Source organism: Lipotes vexillifer, unplaced genomic scaffold, assembly GCF_000442215.2.
Source record: "Lipotes vexillifer unplaced genomic scaffold, Lipotes_vexillifer_v1.1 scaffold21, whole genome shotgun sequence".
Lineage (NCBI taxonomy): Eukaryota > Metazoa > Chordata > Mammalia > Artiodactyla > Lipotidae > Lipotes > Lipotes vexillifer.
In genome coordinates this window covers 945310-969941 of record NW_006774065.1, presented here as the reverse complement: position 1 = coordinate 969941, position 24632 = coordinate 945310, and the positions used below count along the sequence as shown (strand labels likewise).

At 58.7% G+C, this 24632-nt stretch overlaps 1 protein-coding gene across 1 annotated transcript in view; it reads right to left on the bottom strand.

Annotated features, from left to right (window-relative positions):
• Positions 1 to 24632, bottom strand: part of NCOR2 (nuclear receptor corepressor 2) — a 160842-nt gene that overhangs the window by 75570 nt on the left and 60640 nt on the right. The window contains 5 exon segments of the mRNA XM_007448653.1: positions 236 to 408; positions 1800 to 1945; positions 15882 to 15980; positions 18451 to 18505; positions 22029 to 22207. Coding sequence (XP_007448715.1) covers positions 236 to 408; positions 1800 to 1945; positions 15882 to 15980; positions 18451 to 18505; positions 22029 to 22207 — 652 coding nt within the window.

Below are 24632 nucleotides of genomic sequence, written 5' to 3'. Positions count from 1 at the left end.
GCCAGTGAGCCTTTCCCATGCCCCAGGCACTGTTCTAGGCCCTTCCTACACACAAAGTCACTAAAACGCTCACCCCGCGGGTTACAGGCATTACGGGCAACCACAGTGCCGATGAGGCCACTGAGGGACAGAGAGGTTAAGGAACTCGCCCCAGGTCACACAGCGAGTGTGCAGCTAATGCTGGGATTCTGAGCCTGCTGTGCTTGCGGCACCCCTTCTCCAGCCCGAGACTCACCCAGCTCGGCGCTCTGCTGCGGGGTGATGGCCTCCTCGCTGTTGGCCTCATTGGCCATCGAGCGGGTGATGCGGCCTTTGCGTCTTCCCTGGCTGTTGGCGGTTTTGCGGCCTTTGGAGGCCACCGCCTCCTTCTCATCGTTGTCTTCCCCAGAGGTGTCATCCGTCTTCTCCCTAAAGGCCAGGGAGGGGAGACAGGGATGGTTTCACCGGAGTCGGGAACCTAGTTGGCAGTTTCAAGAGACCTGCTTTTCCTTAGCAAGATGAGTGCTGGCTGCCAGCGATTTTCTACTAATCAGAGGGTAGGAAAGAGGGGGAAAGCTTGGGGTGAGGGCTGGCTGGTAGCAATCTGCAAGGCTCCTTTATTCACCAGACGAGGGAGTACGCCTGGCAGCCGTCTGCAATGCCATCTTATTTATGAAAAGGGAGGTGTGAACTGGTAGCTGTTGTCTGCTTTATTCTCCTAACAGGGATGTGGGCTGGGAGTTAACCGACTGGCTATTTTATTAACCAAGTAGGGGTGTGGGCTGGTGGCTACCTGCAAGACCATTTTATACACCAAACAGAGATGCTCTCTGCTCTCTGTCTACAAGATTACTGGATTAACGGCATGGGGGTGCAGGCTGGTACAATCTTCAGGCCACTTTAACTCCCCAAAGAGGAGACGTTCCCCCAAGGGGCCCTGTAAACGACACTGATTTTGCCTTCCGTACTATCACGGACCACTGTGTCCTGCAGAAAACGCAAGAGGAAAGTTTCCTGCCGGTCTTATGCAGGCCGAGCCAGGCGTGTGAGGAGCATGTGACCTCATTAACTGGGGCTGGGACTTTCTCAGAAGCCGACTCAGGAGACTTTACTGCGGGGCTGCCCAGATTCATCACCTCCGCCTTCCATTCATCTTCCTGAAGGGCCTTGCAGGAGCGTCTGGGAGACAAGGGGTAACGAAGCCAGATGCTCTCAGAAGCCACATTCCTGAGCCCACTCCAGGTACCTCGCGCTAAGCCGTGCCCACTGCCCCCCCTTCCTTGGAGTGAATCTCCAGCTGGCTGTGCTCCCGCCCCTGGCAGGCACGGGAGGCTGCCAGTGAGGGGCCCCCCCACCCCGAGGCGAGGCTGTGCCTTGATCTGCAAGAACTCACACTGACAGCGATCATTCGAAAGGTGAGGGCCGCCGCCTGCCTGCAAACACAGTCCTTCCCTCGGTGAGCAGCCCAGCGAGCGCCTCTGAGCCCCCCTCCCGCCCCCAGCATCTCAGGAGACTCGGCCGAGGAGGGAGGAGGCAAAGAGTTCCAGAGTCACTGCCTGGATTTGTTCGCTCAGGAGTGGAGCTCAAGTGAGCTCTCAGTCTCTGAGGTCTCCAGAGGCTTCGAGAAAGGGCGGGCGGGCGGGATAAGAGCCGGCTTCCGGAAGGGGGGCTGCCGGGCACAGGCGGAGCAGAAAGCGCCTCCCTTCGAGGCAGGCGATCTGTAGATGCCACCTCCGCGCACACCCTTCCGGGACGGCCCCGTTCATGCCCCCCACCCGGGGGTCGCGGCCGGGCCCCTGCCGGGCGGCCGCCAGCCTTACTTGATCAGCTCCTCCTTGCCGTCCTCCACGTCTGGCTTCTCGGCCTCCTTCTCGGCCTCCTTGTCCTTGTCCTCCTCCTGGCCGCTGCGGGGCATCTGCTGCTGCTGCTGCTGCTGTTGCTGCTGCTGCTGCTGCTGCTGCTGCTGCTGCTGCTGCTGCTGCTGCTCCACGTCTGGCTTCTCGGCCTCCTTCTCGGCCTCCTTGTCCTTGTCCTCCTCCTGGCCGCTGCGGGGCATCTGCTGCTGCTGCTGCTGCTGTTGCTGCTGCTGCTGCTGCTGCTGCTGCTGCTGCTGCTGCTGCTGCTGCTGCTGCTGCTGCTGCTGCTGCTGCTGCTGCTGCTGCTGCTGCTGCTGCTGCCAGGCCCCAGGGGAGGGCGGGGGCGGGTGGGGAGGGGAAAACAGTGAGACAGGTGAGCCTCTGCACCTGGGCCAGGCGAGCTTGGCGGGGGAGCGGGGCTGGGAGCCCAGCACCCTCCCGTGGTGTGAGCTGGGCAGAAACTCCCGGGCACTGGCGGGGAGGCAGGAGTCACAGGGTGAGGTATAGAAAGTGCTAGTGTCAGACGCCTGGCCTCTTTCACTTGGTGACTGTGTGACCTTGGGTGAGGGTCTTGACCTCTCTGTGCTCTGATCCTTCCCCCTGAAATCGTGCCGACCCCTCAGCCAGGGGCGGGGAAGCTGAAATGAGAGACCCCTTACAGAGCTGGCATCTGGCACCAGTATTTACGTGGGGCGGAAGCCCCCAAGGCAGGAGGGAGGGGGCCCTGGTCAGCTTCAGGCAAGAGCACAGTGAACATGGGGAAACCTGGGTCACACCCTGACGCCCCAGCCTGCCTGCCCCTGACAAAGCTCAGGCCATCTCTCTAAGCCTCAGTCTCCACGTCTGTAAAATGGGCAGATGGAAGTGTTGTCCCCAGGTCCCCGGGGGCCCGTGTGAGGATGGTTGCCGCTATGATGAGGGTCCACTTTTGCTGCCGTGGGCCTGGTCTTCCTCTCACGTCAGTCAGCCCTCAGAGGGGAAAAGACTAGGCCCCACTGGACAGGAGAGATCAAAGGGGCTCACAGCAAAACCAGCCATCCTCCCCCACCCCGCAGGCCTGTTCCTTTCATCTCCTTCCCAAGTGGGCGGGACAGGTGCTGGCACCAGGCTGCTGACACTGCCCTCACCCAGACAGGGGGGAACTGGGAGCTCCTCCCCACACCGTCACCCTTTCTGTCCAGCCTGATTTCTCTTAAGGCACACGCTGATTCTCTTGGCCACCCCGAAGTCCTCCTTGCGGGCAGCTGCCAAACCAGACCATCTTTCCATCCCTTGGAAAAGATGAGCCAAGTGAAATGAAAACAAACACGCCGCAAAGCCTTTCAGTGTGTACTGAGGGGTGTGGTCACACCAATTCTCCAACCAAGGAGAAAGAAGCCGAAGCCCACGGGGAAAGTAAGGGTGGGGTTCGAGGGTTCCCGGTTCCCTTTCTCCCCATCTTTCCTCCACACCAGGAACGCAAGCCAGTCCCTGGCACAGGCTGCCCTGGCCTGTGACCTCACCACCACCAATACCCCCCTGCCCCTCTCTGTAGCTTTAATTTATGGCTCACGATGCGGCTGAACATAGGGGCCGGCTACAGGCATTCTGTGGACGCCGGGGCACACAGCGGGGGCCTGCACATTCACGGGGAACCGTGGGCTTCCCGAGGCTGCAGCAGTGTCCACCCCGGAACCTCCGGGCTCAGGTCTGCCCCCTTCTCTCTATTCTGTAAGAGGAGGGGCTGGAGGCGGGGAACAGCCTCCCTCTACCCCCTGCTATGCTGCTGTCAATTCTCGACGGGTGGCCCAGTATCCTTGAACTAGCCTGTCCCTCACCACCGCCCCAAACCCTGAAACACTAAACTTGGAACAGCCGGGGAGCTGTGGCCGCCTCTCACCCCTGGCACATGGAGCCTCTGCTGGAGCTGCCCCCGCAGATGGTAGCTGGGGCGGAGTAGACGAGGGGGGCCAGGGACCAGGACCCAGAGCCGGGGGAGATGGCAAGGCCGACTGAGGAGGGTTCCCCCTCCCAGGGGGCTGCTCGGCATGGCTGCTGTGGCCACCAGTGAGACATGCCCGGCTTCTGCACACCCAGGAACCTGACGCCCAGGGCCAGAAAGGGCAGGGCCGGGGCTTTCCAACGGCAGGGAGCGTGACGTCTCCTAAGACCACCGTTGGTGCCAAGAACGCCCAGCTGGGCTGCAGCCTCACTCCAAAGCTTTACCTGCTGTCCCTCCCAGCAGCCGACTCCAGGCTTCTCTCCTGGAGCAGCTGTTATTGTCCCCTGGGTCCAGGCTGGTGGGGTCTCTAGGCCCCCTGGAATCTCATCCTTGGGCCGCCAAGCAGGCCACTGTCTGCCCCCGGCACGACCAGCATGGCTGACCAGGGCTGCTGCCCAGCGAGTCTGCACCTGCGCCCTCCTGCCCAGGGCCTTCCTGCCGCCGTCCCCCTCCAAATCCTCAAAAAGCCCCACTGCGGAAGATGCCAGCATTTCCCAAGAGCTTCCTACACGCCCGACACTGCGCTGTGCACAGTCTATTGACCAGCTGCTCCCAGCCCCTCTGCAGTCCTGAGGATAAAGGCAAAGATGAAAAAACCAGCAGTAACAGTGACCTGGGGTTCGTCCAGGGGGACTGCTCCGTCCCCGCGGCACGCCGAGCGCCTTGCAAATATCAGTACTATCGCACTTACTGCCCTTAGCCTGCCTCAGGCGGAAAAGGGCAGTGATCACTGCTCCCATTCTGCAGAGGAAGAAACTGAGGTTCAGACTGGCAAAGCTGCACTGCCTCAAGAGTGAGGGAAAAGGGGGTCTCAGAGTGGGGAGCGGGCGTTATCTTGTCGTCCCCAAAGCCCCACTGAGAGTCTCACCCAACTCCACACCCTGGTCAGCATCTTGGGCCTCAGATGGGGGTGCTGTGGGCATCCCTGCCCCTTTCTGCCTAGCCTACCCTGTCCCCCTTGCAAGATTCCTAGAGTCCCGATCTGGGCCTGGGCCAGCCCATAATGACCCCCTCCCCTGAATAATCATCCACTTCACAGCATTAATAATAAAAAGAGCTCCAAGTGCCACGTGCCGGGCACATGTTTTATGTACTTCCTCATCTCCTTTACCAACCCCCATCTTGCTCCCATTTTACAGAAGAGGAAACTGAGGCACTGCCAAAGCTGGGAAACGGCAACGCCAGGATTCAAACCCAGAGCCTGAGTTGACCCTGGTTACACCCAGGCCTCTCTCCCTCCTGCCCTCTCCACCCCTCTCCCCACCCCGCCTGCCCCAACCCAGTCTCGTGAGAAGGGTCCAAAGTCCTAGTCAGCACTAGAACCTGGTCATTATTCCCGTCGTGTCCCACCCAGGTGCGAGATCCCAGTGTCAGACCCCGTGACCTTCTCCCTGACACTCCAGGGCGGGGGCAGGCGACTCCCACACCCCACCCTCTGGGAAAAGTGGGTGCGGTGACTTCAGAGCCACCCTGGAGCCGTGGCACAGAACCCCATGGACGGGCTCCCGGTTTCCTGGGCCCTGAACTCCACCTCCCTCTGGAGAGGTGTCCGTGTGCCCCGAGCTGAGTGATGCGAGTGGAAAAGGATGAAAGGGAGAAACCCCAGGTCAGTCCTGGTCTTAAACGTGGTTTCCACTGGGAGGGACCGTCAGGCACAATGGTGACCACCTGCCTTGCCTCCTGGGGGGCACAGGAAGTGAGCGGCTGTCACGGGGATGCCCCTCTCACTCTGGGAGATTGACGGCGCGAGAGGGAGGTCCAACTGCCAGGCCCCGGTCAGCCACCTCTGTCCCCGAAAGCCTTCGACGTCAGAGAACAGCAGATACAGCGACAGCTAACTCAGGCACAATTCACACGTGCTAGGGCTCCGCTGCTGATCTCAGGCCCGTCGCGGATCGCAGAACGGCACTTGCTGGGTTTCATGGGCAATTTAAAGCCACTGTTCTCACAACTGCACACACAGATCGCCTGAGGAGCTCTGGGAAGTCCCGACGCCCAGGACCCACCCACACCAGTCGCATCAGAATCTCAGGGCGAGAGCCCAGCATCAGCATGTTTAAGTTCCCAGGTTATTGGAATGGGCAGCCAGGTTTGACGACCAGAGCATATGACAAGGAGCCAGCCAACTTTCTGTAAGAGCCAGATGGTAAACACTTTAGGGCCATCGGTCCATCGGTCTCTTCTGCAACAACTGACTCTGCCGTTTGTAGCCTGCAAACCGCCAAAGTGTAAACAAGTGAGCATGGCTACATGCCAACAAAACTGTTTACAAACACAGGTGGGGGGCCAGATTTGGCCTGCAGGCCATAGCGTGCCCACCTCTGCTACCGACTAGCACTGTTCAAACTGAAGTGCACACACGAACCACCTGGGGATACTGGGGAAATGCAGATTCCCACTCCGTGGGTCTGGGGCAGGCCTGAGACCCTCTATTTCTAGGTAGCCCCCAGGGATGCCAGATACCGTTGGTTGCCGGACGACAGCGTGAGGAGCAAGGCTTCCGGGGGTGCCTGTTTCACAGAACACGTCCAGGACCCTTGCCGCTGGCAGCAGGGGATGCCTGTGGACACGGGAGAATAACCAGAAGCCAGACTCCACCGTCTCAAATGATTCCGGAGCTCAGGATGAGGTTCACCTTTGCTTTCCAGACATGCCATCGGCCATGCCGACAATGGGCTTCGTGCCCAGTGCTTGGTCGTGAACGTCCCTCCCAAACCACAGCACAGCTCTGAGGAAAACCTGCCCGGATCTATGGTTAGCCAGAGCCATCAGTTCAAAATCCCCGAGGGACCCCTACTTCCGGAGCGCTGAGTGCTGGACAAACTGAGCGTGCACTGTGCTGAAGCCTCAGACTGGCTGGGAGCTGCGCAGAAAATGATATGAATAAAAACAACAAATGCTGATGAAGCACAACGAACATGTGATGAGGCTTTTCTCCTCCTCATCTGATACCTGCAGTTAATAAAATCCTCCCAACAACGCTGGCATTATCTCGGTTTTGTAGAAGAGCGTACAAAGACACAGAGAGGTTAACCCACCAAAGGTCACACAGCATTTCCTAGCAAGATCCCACAGGCAGGTGCTCTGTCTCTCACCCTGGGGAATCACAGGCCCCTCTTCACCCCCGTTTTAGCCAAACTGTTCATTCCCTCCACAAGCACGCTCACAGAAAATACAGTCCCCAACCTTCCGGAGCTAGGACAGGACAAATGGAGGCTACAGGGACAAGAAAACTTTAAAAAGGCCCAGCACATGGCAGGTGTGACAGTGATTCGTCCTGACCAGCGGGGATGAGGTAGGAGGCCTCCGGGCTGAATCTCCAAAGGCTGTTGGCAGAGAAGGATGAGAGGGGATGTTTCAGGGAGGGGACAGCTTCAGGCAAAAGCATGCTGACGTGAAATCACCCACGGTCCTTACATAATGACATACTGGACTTAGCTGCAGAGCTTGACTGGCTTTAACGCCCGTGCTCAGAAATACGGGAGGTGCCCTGACAGCTGTGGACAGCCACTGAGGGCTTTTTTCAGAAGGTGGAGGGTGGGCAGGATTGATGTGTTCCACGCCGTGTTTTAGGGCGATGCGGCAGCGGGTCAAGGGGTGGCCACTGGTTCCAGGAATGAGAGGAGAGAGTCCAGTGAAAAGGTGGTACCAACCATCCAGGGAGGAGCTGGTGAGGTTTAGTGCTCAGATGACGACGGGTCTTCTAAATGCCTGATGAGACCTTCCCGACACCCAGCAACACCGACTGAGGCACAATCTCACTCGTTCATTCAACAAACATTCTGCTGAGCATGTACTATGTGCCAAGTGCCTCCAGTGAGCAAATCCAGGAGGGGTCTGCCCTCGAGACACCCCATCTCTTGGCAGGGGGGGAAGGGAGATCGCAGGAGCCCAAGGTTGGTGGGAGGAGTGGGGGGGGGGTCAGGGGTCAGGACCAAGACACAAGAGTTTTCTGTTGCTGGCAGCCCCTCCCTGACATTCAGCCCCCACCATTCTGATCCAGTTCACGTGTCTTCCTGGAAGAAAAAGGCAGGCAGGGGATGCCACCTTGGCCCGTGAAGGGCGTCCTTTATAAGACACACAGATATAGGTGTGTTGGGCCAGCCTGTACCAGCTCACAGGTGCAGACTTCAGCTTCCTGGAATCTTGCAGGTTAGTTGTTAACAACAGCCATTATTAAAAATGGAAATGCACAACTTTACAATTAAAGAAATTATCATAAAAACAATGGTAGTTAAGTACTTAAAATGCATCCCTTCCCAATTACTTGACTCCATTTGGCTGTTATTTGTGCTCCCACATGCCACTGCATCCACACGGCAGAAGTAGGGTATGGTCCCGTCCCCCGAGGCGCTATGCATGCCCCCTTCCCAATTCCACGTTCAGCGGGTAGCTTGGAATCAGCATGATGGGAGCATTTACACCATGGTAATCGGCACGCGCTGCAGTCGGGGCTCTGCCCCCCAAAAGCTGGCTGTTAGACACTCACCAGCGCTCCACTGCACACAGATGTGTCCCCAGAACCTGAGCAACGTTCAGCACCCTCGCCCGTGACATCTGTTCTGCCTGCAAGGAGATGGCTGCTTGAGGCAGCTAAGGCTCTGTTTAACTGTCGGTCGATCCTGTCCCGCCCCTTGGAATAAAATCAGTGGTCCACGGCACAAGGCTGGGCGATCTACCCGCTGCCCACCTCACCTACCTCCCTAATCCCCACCTTCTCCTCCTGCAAGATGCCACACTTGTTCCTGCCTCAGGGCCTTTGCACTCACTGTGTCCTCTGCCTGGGAGACTCTCCCTCCAGCTCTGCCTGACCAGTTCCTTCTTATCGCTGAGGTCGGAGCCCAAAGGATCCCTCCTCTGAGAAGCCTTCAGAGCCTGCTCCCTAAAAGCTGCCCTCTCTCCTGTCAACCGCCTCCTGACCCCAGCTTACCGTCTGTAACCACTGCTACCACCTGAAAGAACCACGCTAATTTACTTGTGCACTGCCCCTCTCCCACGTGGACGTGACAGCTCTGGGGACCTCGTCTGTCCTGTTCACTGTGGCATCACCTAGAATGGTGACATTGTGACGGAAGGAAAAAACAGACTGGAACTTGGTCACCGTCTGCCCTCCCCCGGGGCCCCCTCCTGTTGTGGCCGGAGCTGGCCCAGGCCACACGAATGCTGCTCTTCTGGTAACTATTTCCTGATTCTTGGCAGCCGAGCTTGAAACGCTTGGATGGGAGGTCTGTCAGCCCCACACAGCCTCTCACCTCCTGGGGTCTGACTGATTCACACACACATTTTCCACGTCCTCCTGTCCCTTTGGTGTGGTCCGCCTCAGACGGTGCCGACGGGGAGCTGGGTCTCCCCTGCCACTGCATCACAGCCCGTGAGAAGGCCGTGTCTCTCGTCTCCCAAAACGGCAGCCCAGCTTGCTGGGTCCCTGGGGCCTGGCCTTTCTGAGAACTGCGTCCCCCGGGATGTGTCTGGGAGACTGTGGGCCTAGACGAGCCTCCCATAGGTCCCTGCCCACTTAGCACAAAACTGGGCAGGGAATCAGGGACATCTGCTTGCTGGAGCCCTAAATCTGGACACAATCCTGCCCCCAGCGGAGCGGAAGCGGCTGCCTCCCTCAGGCCTGGGTGGCCCGGGAAAGTCCAACTGACCCCCAAGCTGGAGGCCCACCCGGCCGGGGTGGCGGTTTGGGGCAAGCATGCTCGCGCTCACCCAGCAGGCAGGGACAAGCTCAGCCCAATCTGGGGCCTGCTACGCGGCCCCTCCGGAGATTTCACCAGCCCAGGGGGGAGGCCAGGGTCTGGGAACCGGCACTGACTGCACGGTGGCTGCCCCTCCCCCCGGGGACTGCGTTTGGCCAGCCCTGGCCTGGAATGCCTTCCGGTCACGCTGTGCCCTGTGCAAGCTGCCTGAGGCGCGGGAGTCTCTGGAGTACAGAGCAACTGGGAACAAGGTCACCTGTCCCTCGGCAGGGAGCTGGGAGGGGGGACGGGGGAGGGGAGGGAAGATGAAGGAGGGTGGGTGCGGGGGACACAGGCAGAGACAGGAGGGATGGGGGGAAGGGGGCCTGCAGGAGAAATGGGGGGAAGGGGGCCTGCAGGCCAGAGGTGGGGGAGGGAGCAGGCGCCACCTCCCTGGACTTGCCCCCATGACCCCCCAGGAGTGGGAGGCGGGGCGCCCTGTCCCCGTGCTGGGAAGAGAAGACGACAGCCCATGTGGCCTCCAGGAGGAGACCCCAACCGGCGCAGCTCCCAGCTGGGCCCCCTCCCCTCTGCGGCCGCATCACCCTGGGGGATGGAAGCAGGGGCACTCACCCTCGGGGACAGGCCCCCCCCGCAGCACGGCCCCCCCACCGCCAGGAGGGCCACGTGGCTGCCCCCAGTCACTGCTGCGGAGCTGGGCCCTGCTGCCTGGGCCGCGCTGGCCTCACAGCCTCGGTTCCCCGACAGTTTGCATAGTTAAGCCGACTTCTGACCGCAGCATTCCTGGGTTCCAGCGCTGCAATTAGCTGGGATAATGTGGCACCTCCATCCATGAATCATGAACTATAAACTGCTGTGCCGTCACCGGTGCTCCGAGCTGGCCCCCCGGCTCGGCCGGTGATTCACCTCGAGGAGAGGACGCTGGGGCACCACCCACAAGCTCACCAGCTACTCACAGCCGGATCTCGGGGGCTGGGCTCCAGGAGGTGAGGGCTCGGCCCCCTCCTGGCAAAGCCCAGGCGTGCACGGCTGGCAGGGGGTGGGCGTGAGGGGGCCAGAATTCCTGCGTCTCCCTCTGTCAGAATACGGGGAAGCTTCTGGAAAGTAGGTGGCATCCTCTCTTAAACAAGAAGGGCATCCTGACACTCCAAATGGCCAACACGTGTCCCAGCCACGGCAGGGCCAGGCAGCAGCGCAGAGGACACCAGGGTGGCCTTGCCCTCTCGGGTCATCGAGGGTCTGAGACCAGACACATCAGACGGCCGATGCTTTTCATGCAGGAATTTTATATCCCCTTTCCTAACCATCCACGCTTTCAAAAGGCAACCACCACAATGACGAACAAGAGGCTCAGCATAGGGTGTGGTGAGGCCGTGACGGGGCGTGTGTCACCTGAACACACGAGGTGACATCTTGCTGCCCACTCTCTGCTTAAGCATTGGGGCAGGTCAGGACCACCGTAGCATGTAATTTGCAAATATGCAAACATGCAGGATTCGTCCCCAGGATGGACTGGCCAGGTCCCTTTCTAGAAGGGGCCTCAGCCGCTACGAATGCCCTCAGCCTCTATGGCCCCTGGGCTAAGACCGGGCCCTCTCTGCCCACCTGGGAAGGGCCATTCCAGCTCCAGAGCACCGCCCCCAGGGTTGGTCCAGGCTGCCGTTGAGCCTGCGCCCTGCCTCGATTGCCCCGTCTGCCACTCTGCTCCCTTCCCTCCCATTCCTTGGCAGGTGGGGACTCCCAGTAAACACCCCGAAGGCCGAGGCTCTGAGAGGGTCCAAGAGTGGCAGGAATACTGCCAGGGCACTTGTTAGAAATGCAGATTCTCAGGCCCCACCGAGGGGCGCGACCCGGCAGTCTGTGTTTTCACAAGTCCTCGTGGTGGAAGTTCAAGAACTTCAGCTGGACGCCAGCTCCATCTCAGGGTCCATAACTCAGCCTGGGACACATCCCTCCCTGGACCCCAGGAGGGCAGAGCCCAAGGACGCTGGCCACGGCCAATCTGGAGTGGACGGTGGTATCGGGAGAAGGTAGAAGGCCTACGATCTGGGGAGAATAACTTCCCACCGTGGGTCCCCCTCCTCCCCAGACTTGGGGATTTGAGCCTGGAGCCCGAGACAGCCTCCCCTCATCACCATGGCAGGAATGACTGGGAGAGGGGTGCTGGTGGCAGGTGGGTACCCCTCTGTCTCTGGCCCTGGGCCATGTTCAGCCAACTCAGGAAATGCACCTTCTACAAGGCGGCAGCCTGGAGAAGGGCCCCGCTCACTGACGCCTCGGAAGTCCCACCTCACGTCTACCTCAGAGGCTCTTAATCGGGACGGGCTGTGAGATGCCGAGACAGCTGGGCTTGGCTGACACCCTCTCTCTAGCTTCCTGAAGGATCGTGGTCTCGTGCGGCTCTGAAGGCAAAGCTTTACAGCCTTGGCATGCAGTAGGCACTCAATAATTGCACTCTGGATGACCACATAATATCGTGCATCCGACGCCTCTGTGGAGGTGAGTGGGGGTCAACCTTAGAGAAGTGAAGCGGGAGGGGCCCATCCGCGGGGCATCTGTCGGGCTGACAAGCTGAGCGGTGCCGCGTGGCCATCTTCAGCTACGGCGTGGCCGGAGCCACGGGAACCACGTGAGGATCACAGCCTGTCCCAAGGTTCTGAGCTGCCAGAGGCGGGCCAAGGATTGATCGGACACAAGGATGGGACAGCAGAACTGTTACCTGGGCGCCTGCTATGCCTCCGAGGCTGACTGCTGCCCACCCCACAGGGGATTGCTCTCCAGGCTCATTCCCACCTGGCTCTTCTGGCTTCACAGAGCAGAGGGTCTCTGCCTGCCTCACGCCCGACCGCCATCTGCTCGCAGTATCAGCCCACGGGGGGCCGCCACCGCCGGTGCCCATCCGTCCATCCACGTGTAGGCGCCCAAGCACATACACCCACCCCCACTCCGTGCCGGGCTGGGGAACCCCTACCCGTCTGTCTCACTGGGACACTTAACAGCAGGATCACAGGTTTTATCACATCAGGCCCGCTGCAGCAACTGCACCTTGAATTACCAAGAGGGGTTGCTGGGTTGGTGTGTCTGCCGTTTATTTTGCTGTCACGGGGCACAGGGAAGAGTTACGGCCACAAAGTCAACACTTGGGTTGACCCATTTATTCCATATTTATGAACAGGGCTGGCAGGCGGTGGTGAGGGCAGCGGATCTGCCTGGCACAGGAGTCCTTCCAGGGTTTGCACGTTAATTTCCGTCCCCGGCAGGGCCCGGGCCACATGGCACCTTTTTGCAGCCACAGCCGATGAGAGGGAGGGGAGAGCCCCAAAGATATGTCCCATCTCCCAAGGAGACAGGGGCCTCGGGCCCTGCCTTCTCTCTTTCTGCAAGAGGCAGGGCACAGAGGCATCCCTGCTCCATCCTGGGAGCCCCAGCCTGAGACGCCAGCTTGAGCAGACCGTTAAACCTCACCAGACAAGCCCCACGCCTCTCAGCATTGTGGACGCCACAGCTAACCCAGGACAGCTCAGATGAAAGTACGAAGCCAACGCTTCTCCTCTGCTACAAAACACTCCAGGGCCCCCAGGGCCCTGACCCTGGACTCTGTCCCGAGTGCCATGATCCTCTCCCTACCGCTTCCCTCAGAGCCTTACCATACTCCAACCCAGAGGTCTTATACTGAGGGCTGAGGACAGATTTCGAGAGCGAATATGAGTCGTCCAGCCTATCTGGTGCTTTGCTGTTATTGGTTCTTACGTGACCTAAGATTTAAAAATCAGGCAATTTCACATAATTCCCTATCTCCAGCTCATCATCAAAAATCAGATCTGGCAATACAGGGCCAGGTAGTCAAGAGTCAGCTGGAGCTGATATGAGGCACAAGCTCTCTAGTTAACCCTGGGCCTCACCACTCCCTATTGCCTCCTATGGATTCTCCATCCCTTCATTCATGTAAGACCCTGGAAGGTATTGAGACCCCTGCTCCTAAGACTCTAAGGGTACTGAGCACTCTCTCGTGTCCTGGCGCTTTTCTACCTGCTGTTCCCTCTGCCCAGGACACCCTCACCTCTGTCCTCATCCTCCCAAGAGGCTGTTCCTCAACCTCATCTTTGGGGTCCCTTACTCGATGGAGCCTCTCAGGCAGACCACCGACATGCTGACTTGGAACCACCTGTGTACACCTGGTCTAGACAACGAGCACAGAGTCCCCTGTGTCAGCACACAAATGTCCGACGGGCAGATGAGTCAGCTAGCAAGGCGTTAACACCATGAAGTGGAAGGCATGGCAGCCAGGACCAGGGGCAGGGGGCACCAACGGCCCCCCACTCCCCAGGACTCATCTGGAGATAGCCCCTCCCTAAATGACGTCAGCACACAGTCTTTGCCTCCCTCCACACAAACGGGGCTCTCAGCACAGGTTGAGAATGGCCCAATCTCTCCCCATCTGACTCAGAACCCTTTCATCTCCAGAGCCCTCAGCCCAGCCACCAGCAAGGCCCTCATGAGCCCACCCACAGGGCCCCCACGAAGGCAGGGAGTCGGGGGGCACTGGGAAGACGAGCAAGAGAACTGGCACACAGGAGATGCTCAACAAATAGCTGACAACGTTTTTAAAATCAGTCTAGAGGCCTTTATCTCCCCCTTTATTTTGCCACAGTCCACGCCACGCCCTCCTTCCTGCCTCTTATGCCGGCACATTTATTCCCTGCCCCGGCATTTATTTGAGTTTCTGCATCTCAGTCTAGAAAAATTCCTAAATGCGCTTCAATTTCTAACACGCCACAGCTAGGTCTTTACAACTGAATAGCGCCAAAGCCGGTAGGCCTCGGTTTTACACATCTGTTAGATGGGCGAGCAGGCTGGCCAACGGCGGCTGCACAAAACTAGAGGAAAACCCTATCCACAAACCAAACGCAGCCACCCTTCAACGATCCAGGCCAACGACAACCAAGGCTCAGTCTCAATCATCTTGGCCTGACGTGCAGAATGCAGTGAGGAGTTTACTCTCCCGTCAGCAGATTTGCTTCCCTAATTATATGTGGCTTAGACAACAGAAAAGTGGGTCTGTACTCCCGAAGCACAGTTCCCAGAAAGCAAGAAAGGAGACACGGGATGCAGGCTAGGAAGCTGTGTGGACCAACCCATCGTAGGCTATGGGGCTTGATCATAGAGTGACGGTTTCACAGGGGACACTGGGACCCCACAGGTGATGGCTGGACTTGAGGCCCTCAGGGTCCGGCTCTCTCCAGCCTCGGGAAGGGAAGACGGTGGCCCTGGGGTAGGGGTGGGGGTCTGGGCTGGAAGACGCCAATGACAGGGACCACCCACCTAAGAGAACCTCTGTGTCCTGTCCTCCCAGCACATGCTAATCCCGGCCTTCGTCCCTTTCCCCTGTCCGGTCCCCCAGGCCAGAGGCCCCAGGGAAGGGCCTGCCCCAACCCCCTCCAGTGCGGCATCTAACAGCAGTGCCCAGAGCCTTCTGCAGTTTCCGGCCCGCATCCCTCCGCCTGCAGCACAAGCCCACTCCCCGCCTCACCCCGTTAGTCCCAGCATCTGCTCTGGGCTGATTCTTAACAGCCCGGAAGTGAAACAAATCCCTCCCCTTCCCTCCATCTCCCGGACACCAAAACACTCGCGAGCCCCCTTTAAAACGTGTGCCACTGACCCCCTTCATCTTTAACATAATTTATGGAATCCTTTTTTAAACGAATTCCCTTTTCCTCTAACTCAGAGGTCAGCAGACTTTTTCTATAAAGGACCAGATAGTGAATATGTCAGGCTTTGCAGTGTCTGTCAGGACTACTCAACTCTGCTGTTGTATCAGAAAAGCTGCCACAGTAATATGTCAACGAACTGGCATGGCCGGGTGCCAATAAAACTTTATTCACAAAAACAGGTGGCAGGCTGGACTCACCCGAGAGCCATAGTTTGCCAAGTCCTTCTCTAACTTAAGTCATCCTTCAGTCATATCCGAAGCACTGATGTCTGAAAAACGGCCCTCTGGCTGTTTTGTTCTTTCACGTACGCATTACGACAAAACACCAAAAATTCTTTCTAAATTTTAAATGTTAAGTTTGTAGCCCAAGTCACCCTGGAAGCCCAGCCCTTGCTCTGGGAATGCGACCCTAATCCACCACAGGGACGGTGGGTCACCAAGCCTGGAGTTCTAGAATTTTCCAGGCTCAGGGTGGAAGCGGCCATTTCTCCCAGGTCTCTTCTCTGCTGCTAGGACAGGAGGAACACCCCCAGAGAGGGTCTCCCAGCTGCCACGGGAGGGGCCCAAACTGAGGGACCCGCTGCTGAGAAGCACGAGGAGATGTCACCGCACGCTGCCCCCGAGCATGCCGGGAGCCCGCCCCGCCCCCTCCTCACCTGGCCCTTGCCGCGGCGCCGGTAGCTGCGCCTCACCAGGCTCTTGTAGTTCTCATTCTTCTTGGTCAGGTAGTAATAGAGGACACACTCAGCCACCGTCTGCGGGATGGACAGAGAAAAGAACTCTGAGGCGTGTGCAGTGCAGGCGGTCAGAGCAGGAGGCCTGGGTTGCAATCCTACCTCCTCCAGGTACTGGCTGGGTGACCCTGGCCAGCTTACCTAACCTCTCTGGGCCTCGGTTTTCTCACCTGTATAGTCGGGGTACTAACAGCACATATTTCACAGGGTTGTCATGAAGACCAGGTTAAGTTAATACACATACGTGTAAAGGACTTAGAACCACAGAACACACCCTGCAGAGGTGTTAACCTCTTCGTGTTGTGGCTGGTGCTACTGGCAGTCGTAAGGACGAAACCGTCACCTGCCATGCCAGCCCCAGGAGAACAACGCCTCCGGCTCCCCGGCTCGGGTCCATTCGCTCACCCTAGCTTGCTCCTCCCTAACATTTAGGGGCCTGAGTAACCTCTTCCAAGCTTCGTGCATCCAGCCTAATGTCGCCACGCAACTCTTCGTCCCTTGGGACGTTTATGTCTTTTCTCTGCTTCGGTCTTTGCCCCGCGGACCGGGGTCTGAATCCTGGCACCGCCACTTGCTGAGCAAATGACTGGCACTCTTGGAACCCCACCACCTCCTCGTCCAAACGGGACCAGTAAGAGGGCATCGTCCTCAGAGAGCAACTGAAGGACAGAACATGACGATGCCGCCGCCTGCGGCCACGCGGCCCAGTCCAGGTGACAGCTCGCCAATGCCAGCAACTGTTACTGGGATAAGGTAAAATGTTTCTGTGATGCTCGGTGCTGGTGCCAAGCCCGGAACTGGCCTCTGAGGGGCAATCGTGAGGGCCGCTGTGTGCAGAGGACAGCTGGGCCTCAAACCCCTGCGTCCTCGTCCACTTCCTAGAATGGACTGTGAACAGAGGCTGCTCCCAAGTTCAACCTGACCACAAGCATGGCCCGCAAAATGGTTAAGAAAAACATTTCATAATCAGATGCCAATATCTGCAAACTGAGGGATGTGGGTGTCTGACTTCCCCTTGAACAATTCAGGACAGTGCCTTCCTGTGCTGGGCGACCATGCGCTGGCCCTAAGCATCACTTGCCCCTGCAGACAGGCACGGGCTGGCCAGTCCACCGAGCTCCCACCCTGCTATTGGCCTCACTTACCACCAGGACACGCCAATCCCCAAAGGCACAGCTGGCAGCCCAGCTTCAGACCCTTCTGGAAGCTTTATTTAAGTCTCAGCTTGGGCTGCCTCTTAGCCAAAGAACACCGTAAAGTTTATTCTCCAGCATAGAGACCTCTGATTCCCTCATTCAAACAGTTCTGCTCAACTGCCAATTTCTGAAACCCCTGCTTCTGTCTCCGGGGAGCCCCAACTTAGAGCCTCCTAGGTTGTCCACACCCCTAGTAAGAAGCTGTCACTAACTCAGAGGAGAGGCTATTTATAGGGCTTGCTTCTCCACACTGGTTTTTCAGGCCGGGAGAGATTTCACTTCCCCCCTCTGCCCCATCTCCCTCCTTCTATGGGTATCGGCTCATTGAGGGCAGATGCTGAGAACAACTGTTACCCTTTAAAATACCCGCCTGGATCCGGTTCCGACCGCCCTCCCACAGCGAGGAAGCATGAGGCCTCCAGTAGCATGGTATTTGCAAAGCTGGGAGTGGGCAGACACCCAGTCTGAGAGACGAGATTCGGCGAAACGCTGCTTTAAACACCCAGAACAGCAGCCCCAGAAAGTAAACCTTTTCAGGAAGCTTGTCTGGCTCCACCCTGATGATGCTGGGGTCCAGCGGGCGACTCTGACACAGGGCCACGTCCAGCCCCCCAAACCGGCTCCCTCCTACCTGCGGCCGCTGGGGCCGCTGCCCAGCCTAGCCTCGTGGGCACACAAAAGGGGGCTTTACCGTTTCCTGGGACGCTTTGTGTCCACCTGCCAACAAGGAGCCTGAGCAGAAAAAGGCACCGCTCCAGGCTGGGTGTGGGGGCAAGGCGGAGCTCAAGCCTCAGCTCTACGAAAAGGTTTATCCAAAGGGGATGAGGATAAACCACACGCCAGCCACACGCCTGGCTTCGCATCAGGGGTGTCAGCATACAGTGACCATCAGAGGGACCTAGAAAGGTCATTCCATCCAGCGCCCTGGAAGATCGCCACTCTTGCCTATAATGCCTTAATTAGGATGCCAGGCATGGCACGGCTTCCAGAACCCATGTCCAGTCTGCCAGGATGCTTGCTGCCACGTCTGAGGAGCTGGTGCACACAGCTCTCCTGGGGTTTCCCAGCCTGGAGCTCCGCCCCGGGAGAAGGGGGCGGGGCCTGCGGTTGCTTCTCCCAGGAGGGAGGAAGGAGGGGAGTGCCATCTGACACAGCAAGGAGAGCTCGGGGCCAGCGGGCAGAGGCCTCATGGGTGGGGAGGGAGGGCGGGCCCGTCGGCCCAGCGCACGCGGCTGCCCCCAGGAGGGGCCCCCGGAGGGGGCGGGGCGGCGGCGCCGGGCCGCGAGCAGACTCACCTTCCTCTCCAGGAACGATGCGATCAGGCCGAAGTTCTTGGGGTGCTGCATGAATCTGCGGGGAGAGAGGGGCGGGCCTGAGGCCAGGCCGAGGGGTGCTGCCCAGCTGGGCGGCCGCCGAGCTCCCGGGCGCCTGCCATCTCCGCTGGCCCAGCACCGCCCGGCTCGGAGCAATTAAGCCCAGGGGGGTGTGGGAAGGGCCGCGGCAGGCGGGACGGAGGGCTAAGAGAGGGCGTTCCTTGGAGTGAGTCACTGGTTTTAGCGCCTTTGAAAATACATTTGTTTGTCCTGCTGGAGGCGGGTTCCAGGAAAAATGAGGACATGACATGCAGCCCTTCGGTGGGGTCCCCCCCCTCTTAAACTCTGCCTTTGTTTCTGTCTCCGGCTGAGCCTGGGAAGCTGGGCCTCGCCTGGCCCACGCGGGGCCGCCACGGGCGAGGTCACGGGGCAGGACCCTGAGAGGTGAGAGCAGAGGCTTCGAGTGCCCGCCAGGAGGCAGGCAAGCTGGCCCAGGAGGCGGAGGGAAGGGACCCAAGCTGCAGGGGTGGCGGGGAGCTGGCACCCCACCAACTGGCTTCCTGCGAAACAGGGAGAATTACTGGGAAAGAGCTGGGCCAGACTGAAATGTCAGGGCCACAGGCGCAGGCGGGCAGCGGGGGCGGAGATGTGGGTCACGGCTGCTGGGGCCCCGGGGATGCTGGGTGGAGCCTCGGCCCGCCCGTCCCCAAGACGCGCCACCGCCCCGCGGCCTCCCTGGGGAGAGGAGAGGCTGCTGGGGACGCAGGGCCCCGGGGTCCCCCCACCCCCACCCCCACCCCCCCCACCCCCTCTGCCGCTGCAGGCTCCCCCCCCCCTCCCCCCCCCCCCCCCCCCCCCGCCGCCGCCGGAGGGAGCCTGGGCCAGCGCTGGCGATGGTCCTGCCCAGCCCTCCAGATGGCTGGGCGGGAGGCCAGTGGGTCCCTCCCCTGCTCCCCAACCAGACACTGGAGAAGCCAGAGCGGCCTCTTCTCTTTTCCCAGAGGAAGCCGCGAGTCAGAGGCAGGCTTCCCAGCCTGGGATCCTGCCTCGGGCAGCTCGCAAAGCTGGAGGCGGCCTAACGCCCTGATTTTCCAGACAGTCTTCCCTTCTCCTCCCTCTCCCTGCCCCAGTGACACTTCCTTCCCCACAGATCCCTTCCTTGGGGTTTCCCCACGCAGAGATGGGGCCCCAGGAGACCCAGAAGCACACCTGGGAATCTCTTAGGTCACCTGTTCCACCTCCCTCCAACCTACACTTGGGTTCTCTGCCACGTTTCCTGAGAGTTTACTCTGACACTGGGTACCTCCAGACGGCTAAGCGAGGAGGCACTGAGGCTACACCCATTTTACAGACGTGGAGACTGAGGCTCAGGGAGGGGAAGTGGCTGCTCGAAGTCACAAAAACAGTAAGTGATGGAACTCTACGCCACCGGCACCTGATTCTCCAAGGCCCGGAGTGCTATCAGTTCCGCTGAAAACGAGAGGTCACCCAGGACCTTGAAAGACTCAAGGTGCCAAACTGGGTCTCAGCAGACATCAGCCCAGCCTGGGGCCCCCATTCTGCAGCTGCTGGACTAACAGCGTGAAATCCTTAGGTCGGAACAGCAACATGAAAAATCCAGAAAGGCCAAAACACAGAAAGCATTCCCAGAAACCTCTTTTTTTTTTTTTTTTAAAGAAAGCATAAATAAATAAAATATCAAACATACCAGGGGGAATTTAAATATCTAATGCAACAGTAATTCTTAGTATCCATGACCGTCCTACAGTCACTTCACTGTTTTTTAAATTGTACAACACCAGATACGGGACGATTTGATTTGACGTCTGTGACCGTGAGGACCTAGAAATGAGCCGCTAACTACCTGCGTTTCCTGCCTCTGAGCAGTAAACCCCAAACACACGGCAGGAATTGCTCCCCAAAGCACTATTTCCTGTGGAAGGTCGCTGCATCTGTGTTAGGCGCTCGAAGGTACATTACACCGTCCCTCTGTTTTTATGTATGTTTTAGAATTTTCATAATCGAAAGCCATTTAAACAAACAAACAAAAACTTTCCACACAAGACCCTCTTCAGTCGCTCCTCCTGCATTTCCAAGTCCTGGTGTCTGCCCTGGCTGATGCACCCCAGCCTTGCCCACGACCCAGAGCCATCCCCGTCCCTGAAGCCCAGTCTGGCACTTTGGGGCCACCAGCTCTGCAAAGGGCAGAGACAGCCCCAGCCCCTGCGGCCTGGCCCCCCCAGTGGGTGGCTGGAGAACATGGGACACCTCTTTTGAAGAAACTCTGAGGCCTTCTCGGGAGGCGGAGGTGAACGTGGACGCCCCACAGCTGAGTCCCCCACGCCCTCCTGGCTCAGCGCTGAGGCCTCCGCCTCAGTTTCCCACCCTCTTGCCTTATGGGGGTCCTGGGTCCTGAGGAGGCGCTCTGTGCCCAGGATGTGGTTCCCTGGGACACACATTCTGAGTCTGGTGGGGAAAAGAAGCGCTTTCTCCATCTGGTTCCTCACTCGTCTCCCCAAAACAGTCATTCTGCTCTTTCATTTTAGAAGAAGCCCCAAGCTTCACCTCTTAGCATCCAGTTCCTGCCTCCGCTTTCCAAAGACCCCCCACCCTGCTCCCTGGCTCCATACCGCCCTCTCCCCCAACAAGCCTCTCCATTGCAGCTGAGCCCCTCCCCCGAAGCTGGGGGAGTCTGAATCCTGCCTCCACCATTTGCAAGCTGTGTGACCTTTGTTAAGTGTCTTAACCTCTCTGAGCCTCTGTTTCCTCATGTGCGTAATGGGGATGGCCTGGTAACGCTGTTATGAGGGATAAGAGGGACAAATGCACAAACCCCAGAAAACATCTGTCCAGTGTCTGTGATGAAGGATGTGCTCCACAAATAGCCGCTTTCCAAGTAAAAGGAAAACCGAAAAGTCACCGGCCAGCCACATAACCCTGCCCAAGGCTTCAGCCCAACCTCGAAGGTCCTCCTGCCTTGTTCTTCTGATACACACTGCCCCATTTCACATAAAACTGCCTTGACACTTTGTACTGGTTTGAACAGTGTCCCCCCCAATATCATGTCCTCCCAGCACCTCAGAAGGTGACCTTATTTGGAAATGAGTCCTTTGCGGATATAATTAGTTAAGATGAGGTCATGCTGGAGTAGGGTGGGCCCTGAATCCAATGTGACTGGTGAATTTATAGGAAAAGGAGAAGACACACAGAGACACACAGGAAACAAGACCACGTGAAGACACAGTGAGATGGTGAGATCCATCTCCAGGCCGAGGGATGACAAAGATCGCCGGCCGCCAGCAGGTGCCAGCCAGGTGCGAGACCTGGGACAGACTCCCCCCTGGAGCCCTTCAGAAGGAACCACCCCGAACCACACCTTGATCTTGGACTTCCAGCCCCCAGAACTCTGTGAGGGTAGATTCTTGTTGTTTAAAGTCACACGGCTGGTGGTCATGTGTCGTGGCAGCCCTAGGAAGCCAGCACGAGCCTCAACAGGACGGGCTTCCCGGGACAGGGGAGGGTGGCCCGGCCAGGCCCACCCCCCAGTGACGGGGACTCACTTCTCCCGGAAGGTCTCCTTCTCCTGCTCGCTCCACAAGTTCATGACCTGGCGGTCTTTGTACACTTTCATGGGGTCGTCCATGAGCCCATTCATGTTGATGAACTTGATTCGCTGCTGGTCGGCGTCGTACAGCATCGGTGGGATCACGGCCAGCTGGCGCATCTGCTTCTCCAGGTTCTGGAGGGAAATGGAGATGGCAGAGGGCTCCGGTTGGAAAGCACAAGACAGCGGGGACAGGGTGGGGAGGGGTAGGGGTGCTTGCGCCAGCACCGGGGACCCAGGTGAAGAGCAGAGGGTAGGGATATTCTGGGCAAGACAGGAGAAACGCAAAACCAGAGAGAAAGCGGATGATGAGTTAAAAAATAATAATAGCCCGTGCGGGGGAAGGGAGAATTTAAAGGCGGCCCCAGAGAGGTTTATGGTGGGCAGGGCTGTTAAATTAAATGCAGAGAGCAGCAGCCACCTTATCTGCAGAAAGAGGGGAGCAATGAATCTTCCGTTTGGAAATGCAAGTGCCATAAAATACCGCAAGAAAGATGTGCAGCCCAGCTGGGCCGGACTAGCTCAGGAGACGGGGCCTGGCCCTCCAGCTTCAGAGGGCACGCGGGGTGGGGGTGGGGGGCTGCCTTGCTCTTGGCGGGGGGGGCCCGGTGAGGCTGCAGAACCATTTCCTCGCCCGCCACCCACCCCCAGTCCTGGATCCAGCTCCTTCAAGCGTGCCCACTGGGGACCAAGCCTGCGCAGCCCCGTGCTCAGCAGGAGTTGGGCGGGCTCGCTCCTAATGCATCAGGATGGCTATTAAGAGGCTCTGAGCCGCCACTCAGCTAGACTCATTTCCCCAAATCTCTGCAGCCAGCCCATTACTGGCGATTAATTACCCATCTCTGGAGGCAGGCGAGGGTCCAGCCCGGCCAAGGTCAGCCAGTTCAAAGGCTCCGCTGCCCAACCTCCCACATCCAAGCTCTCCATTCAGTGCTGGGGATTCCCAACAGGAGCAGGGGAGCGCAGCGGGGACAGGGCCCTGACCCTCGGCTGAGACGGGCCCCCCACAGAGGCCTGACCCTCCCCGGCACTCGGGCAGCCCACTCGAGCAGCCGTCCAGCACCTTCACCTCCCCGACCTCCTCGGCTGCCCGAGATACACAGCACTGGCAGAGCCCAGGCAGGGTTTCTCCTGGCAGGAACCCCACCCCTGCTCTGCTGCCTCTTCCCAACCAACTACCACAAGCTCCCCCCAGATGGAGAGCATCGTTCCTGCCCAGTTCCCTCCTTCCCACCCTCCCAGGGAACCTCAGGTCAGCCTGGGCTGGGTGGGGTGAAGTTTCTGCCCTGAATTCCCTTTCCAACCATTACCCGCGAAAGCTGTTCCCTCAGCATCCCTGGGGACGCTGGCGGCTGCATTCTTGTGTGGCCAGGACCTGGGGAAGTGGGCCTCCGGGATGGGGGCCAGGGTGGGTGGGAGGGGGACACTGAACCAGCTGGGATGCCAGGCGCCCTGCCTGCATCAGGCAGGGAACACACGGGAAAGGGCCGCCCTCCTCTTGTTCCCATGTGCCCCTGCGGGACGTGTACGTGGCCCCAGCATCGGCGGGACAGGAGCTCGAGCGAACCCACAGGTGTGAGGACAAAGGCTTTCCAAGTTCTGCTTTCTGCAGACTGAAGGGTGTTCAAAACAGGGGCACAGCACACGAAGTTTTAAAACGAACGCTCTTTTTTAACGGCCAGAGAGTCTGAACTACCTGCATCAGACACTTGTGAACAGCCTGGTGAAAATGCAGATTCCTGAGCTCCGCCCCAGATTGGCTAAATCAGAACTGCTGGGGCACGGCCCTAGGAAACTGCAATTCAAGCCAGACTCCCCCTCCCCAGGACTCTTAAGTCTGTCCGAAGTGAGAATCAGTGGCCTAAGCAGTGCTACCCAATAGAATGTTCTGCAACGATGCAGATGTTTACTGCCTGCTCTGTCCAACACGGGGCCACTAACCACATGTGGCTTCTGAGCAACTGAAATGGGACTGGTGCCACAGAGGAACTGAATTTTTAATTTTATTTCATTTGTGTTAATTTCCATTTGAATAGCCACGTGCAGCTAGAGATGACTGCGCTGAGCTGTAGCCGCAATACCTCCCATCTGGATAAAAGTTCTGCCTGGACACAAGGCCCCGGGGAGGAAGAATGTGCCCCCTCCTTTTGTGAGGCTCCCTCTTGTCTACTGTGATGTTGGGAACATGGGGGGTGGGGTGGGGCGGGGGGGGCTGGCACATTATAGATGCTTGGCCTACAAGACTTGGGAGGGGACAGGCCAGCACCAGCCCTGCCCCAGGAGCAAACGCCTCCTCTTTCTGCTTCCTGGTCACCTCTGGGCTCTGGTGACCACAGCCAGGGTCACCTGGCTGATGCAAGGTCATCTGGGAACTCCTGACAGAAGGTCCCCGGCTTGGTGAACAGCTGGTGAGATGGGAATCCCCCTCTGCCCCCAGTTCTGGGCACGGGGAGGCTGACCTAGAAACCACAGCTCTCAGGCACTTGTGCCCTCTGGCTTCTGGTCAGGCCCAACCAATGGGAAGCACTGAAAGTAGACGGGGGGGGGGGGGGGGGGGGGG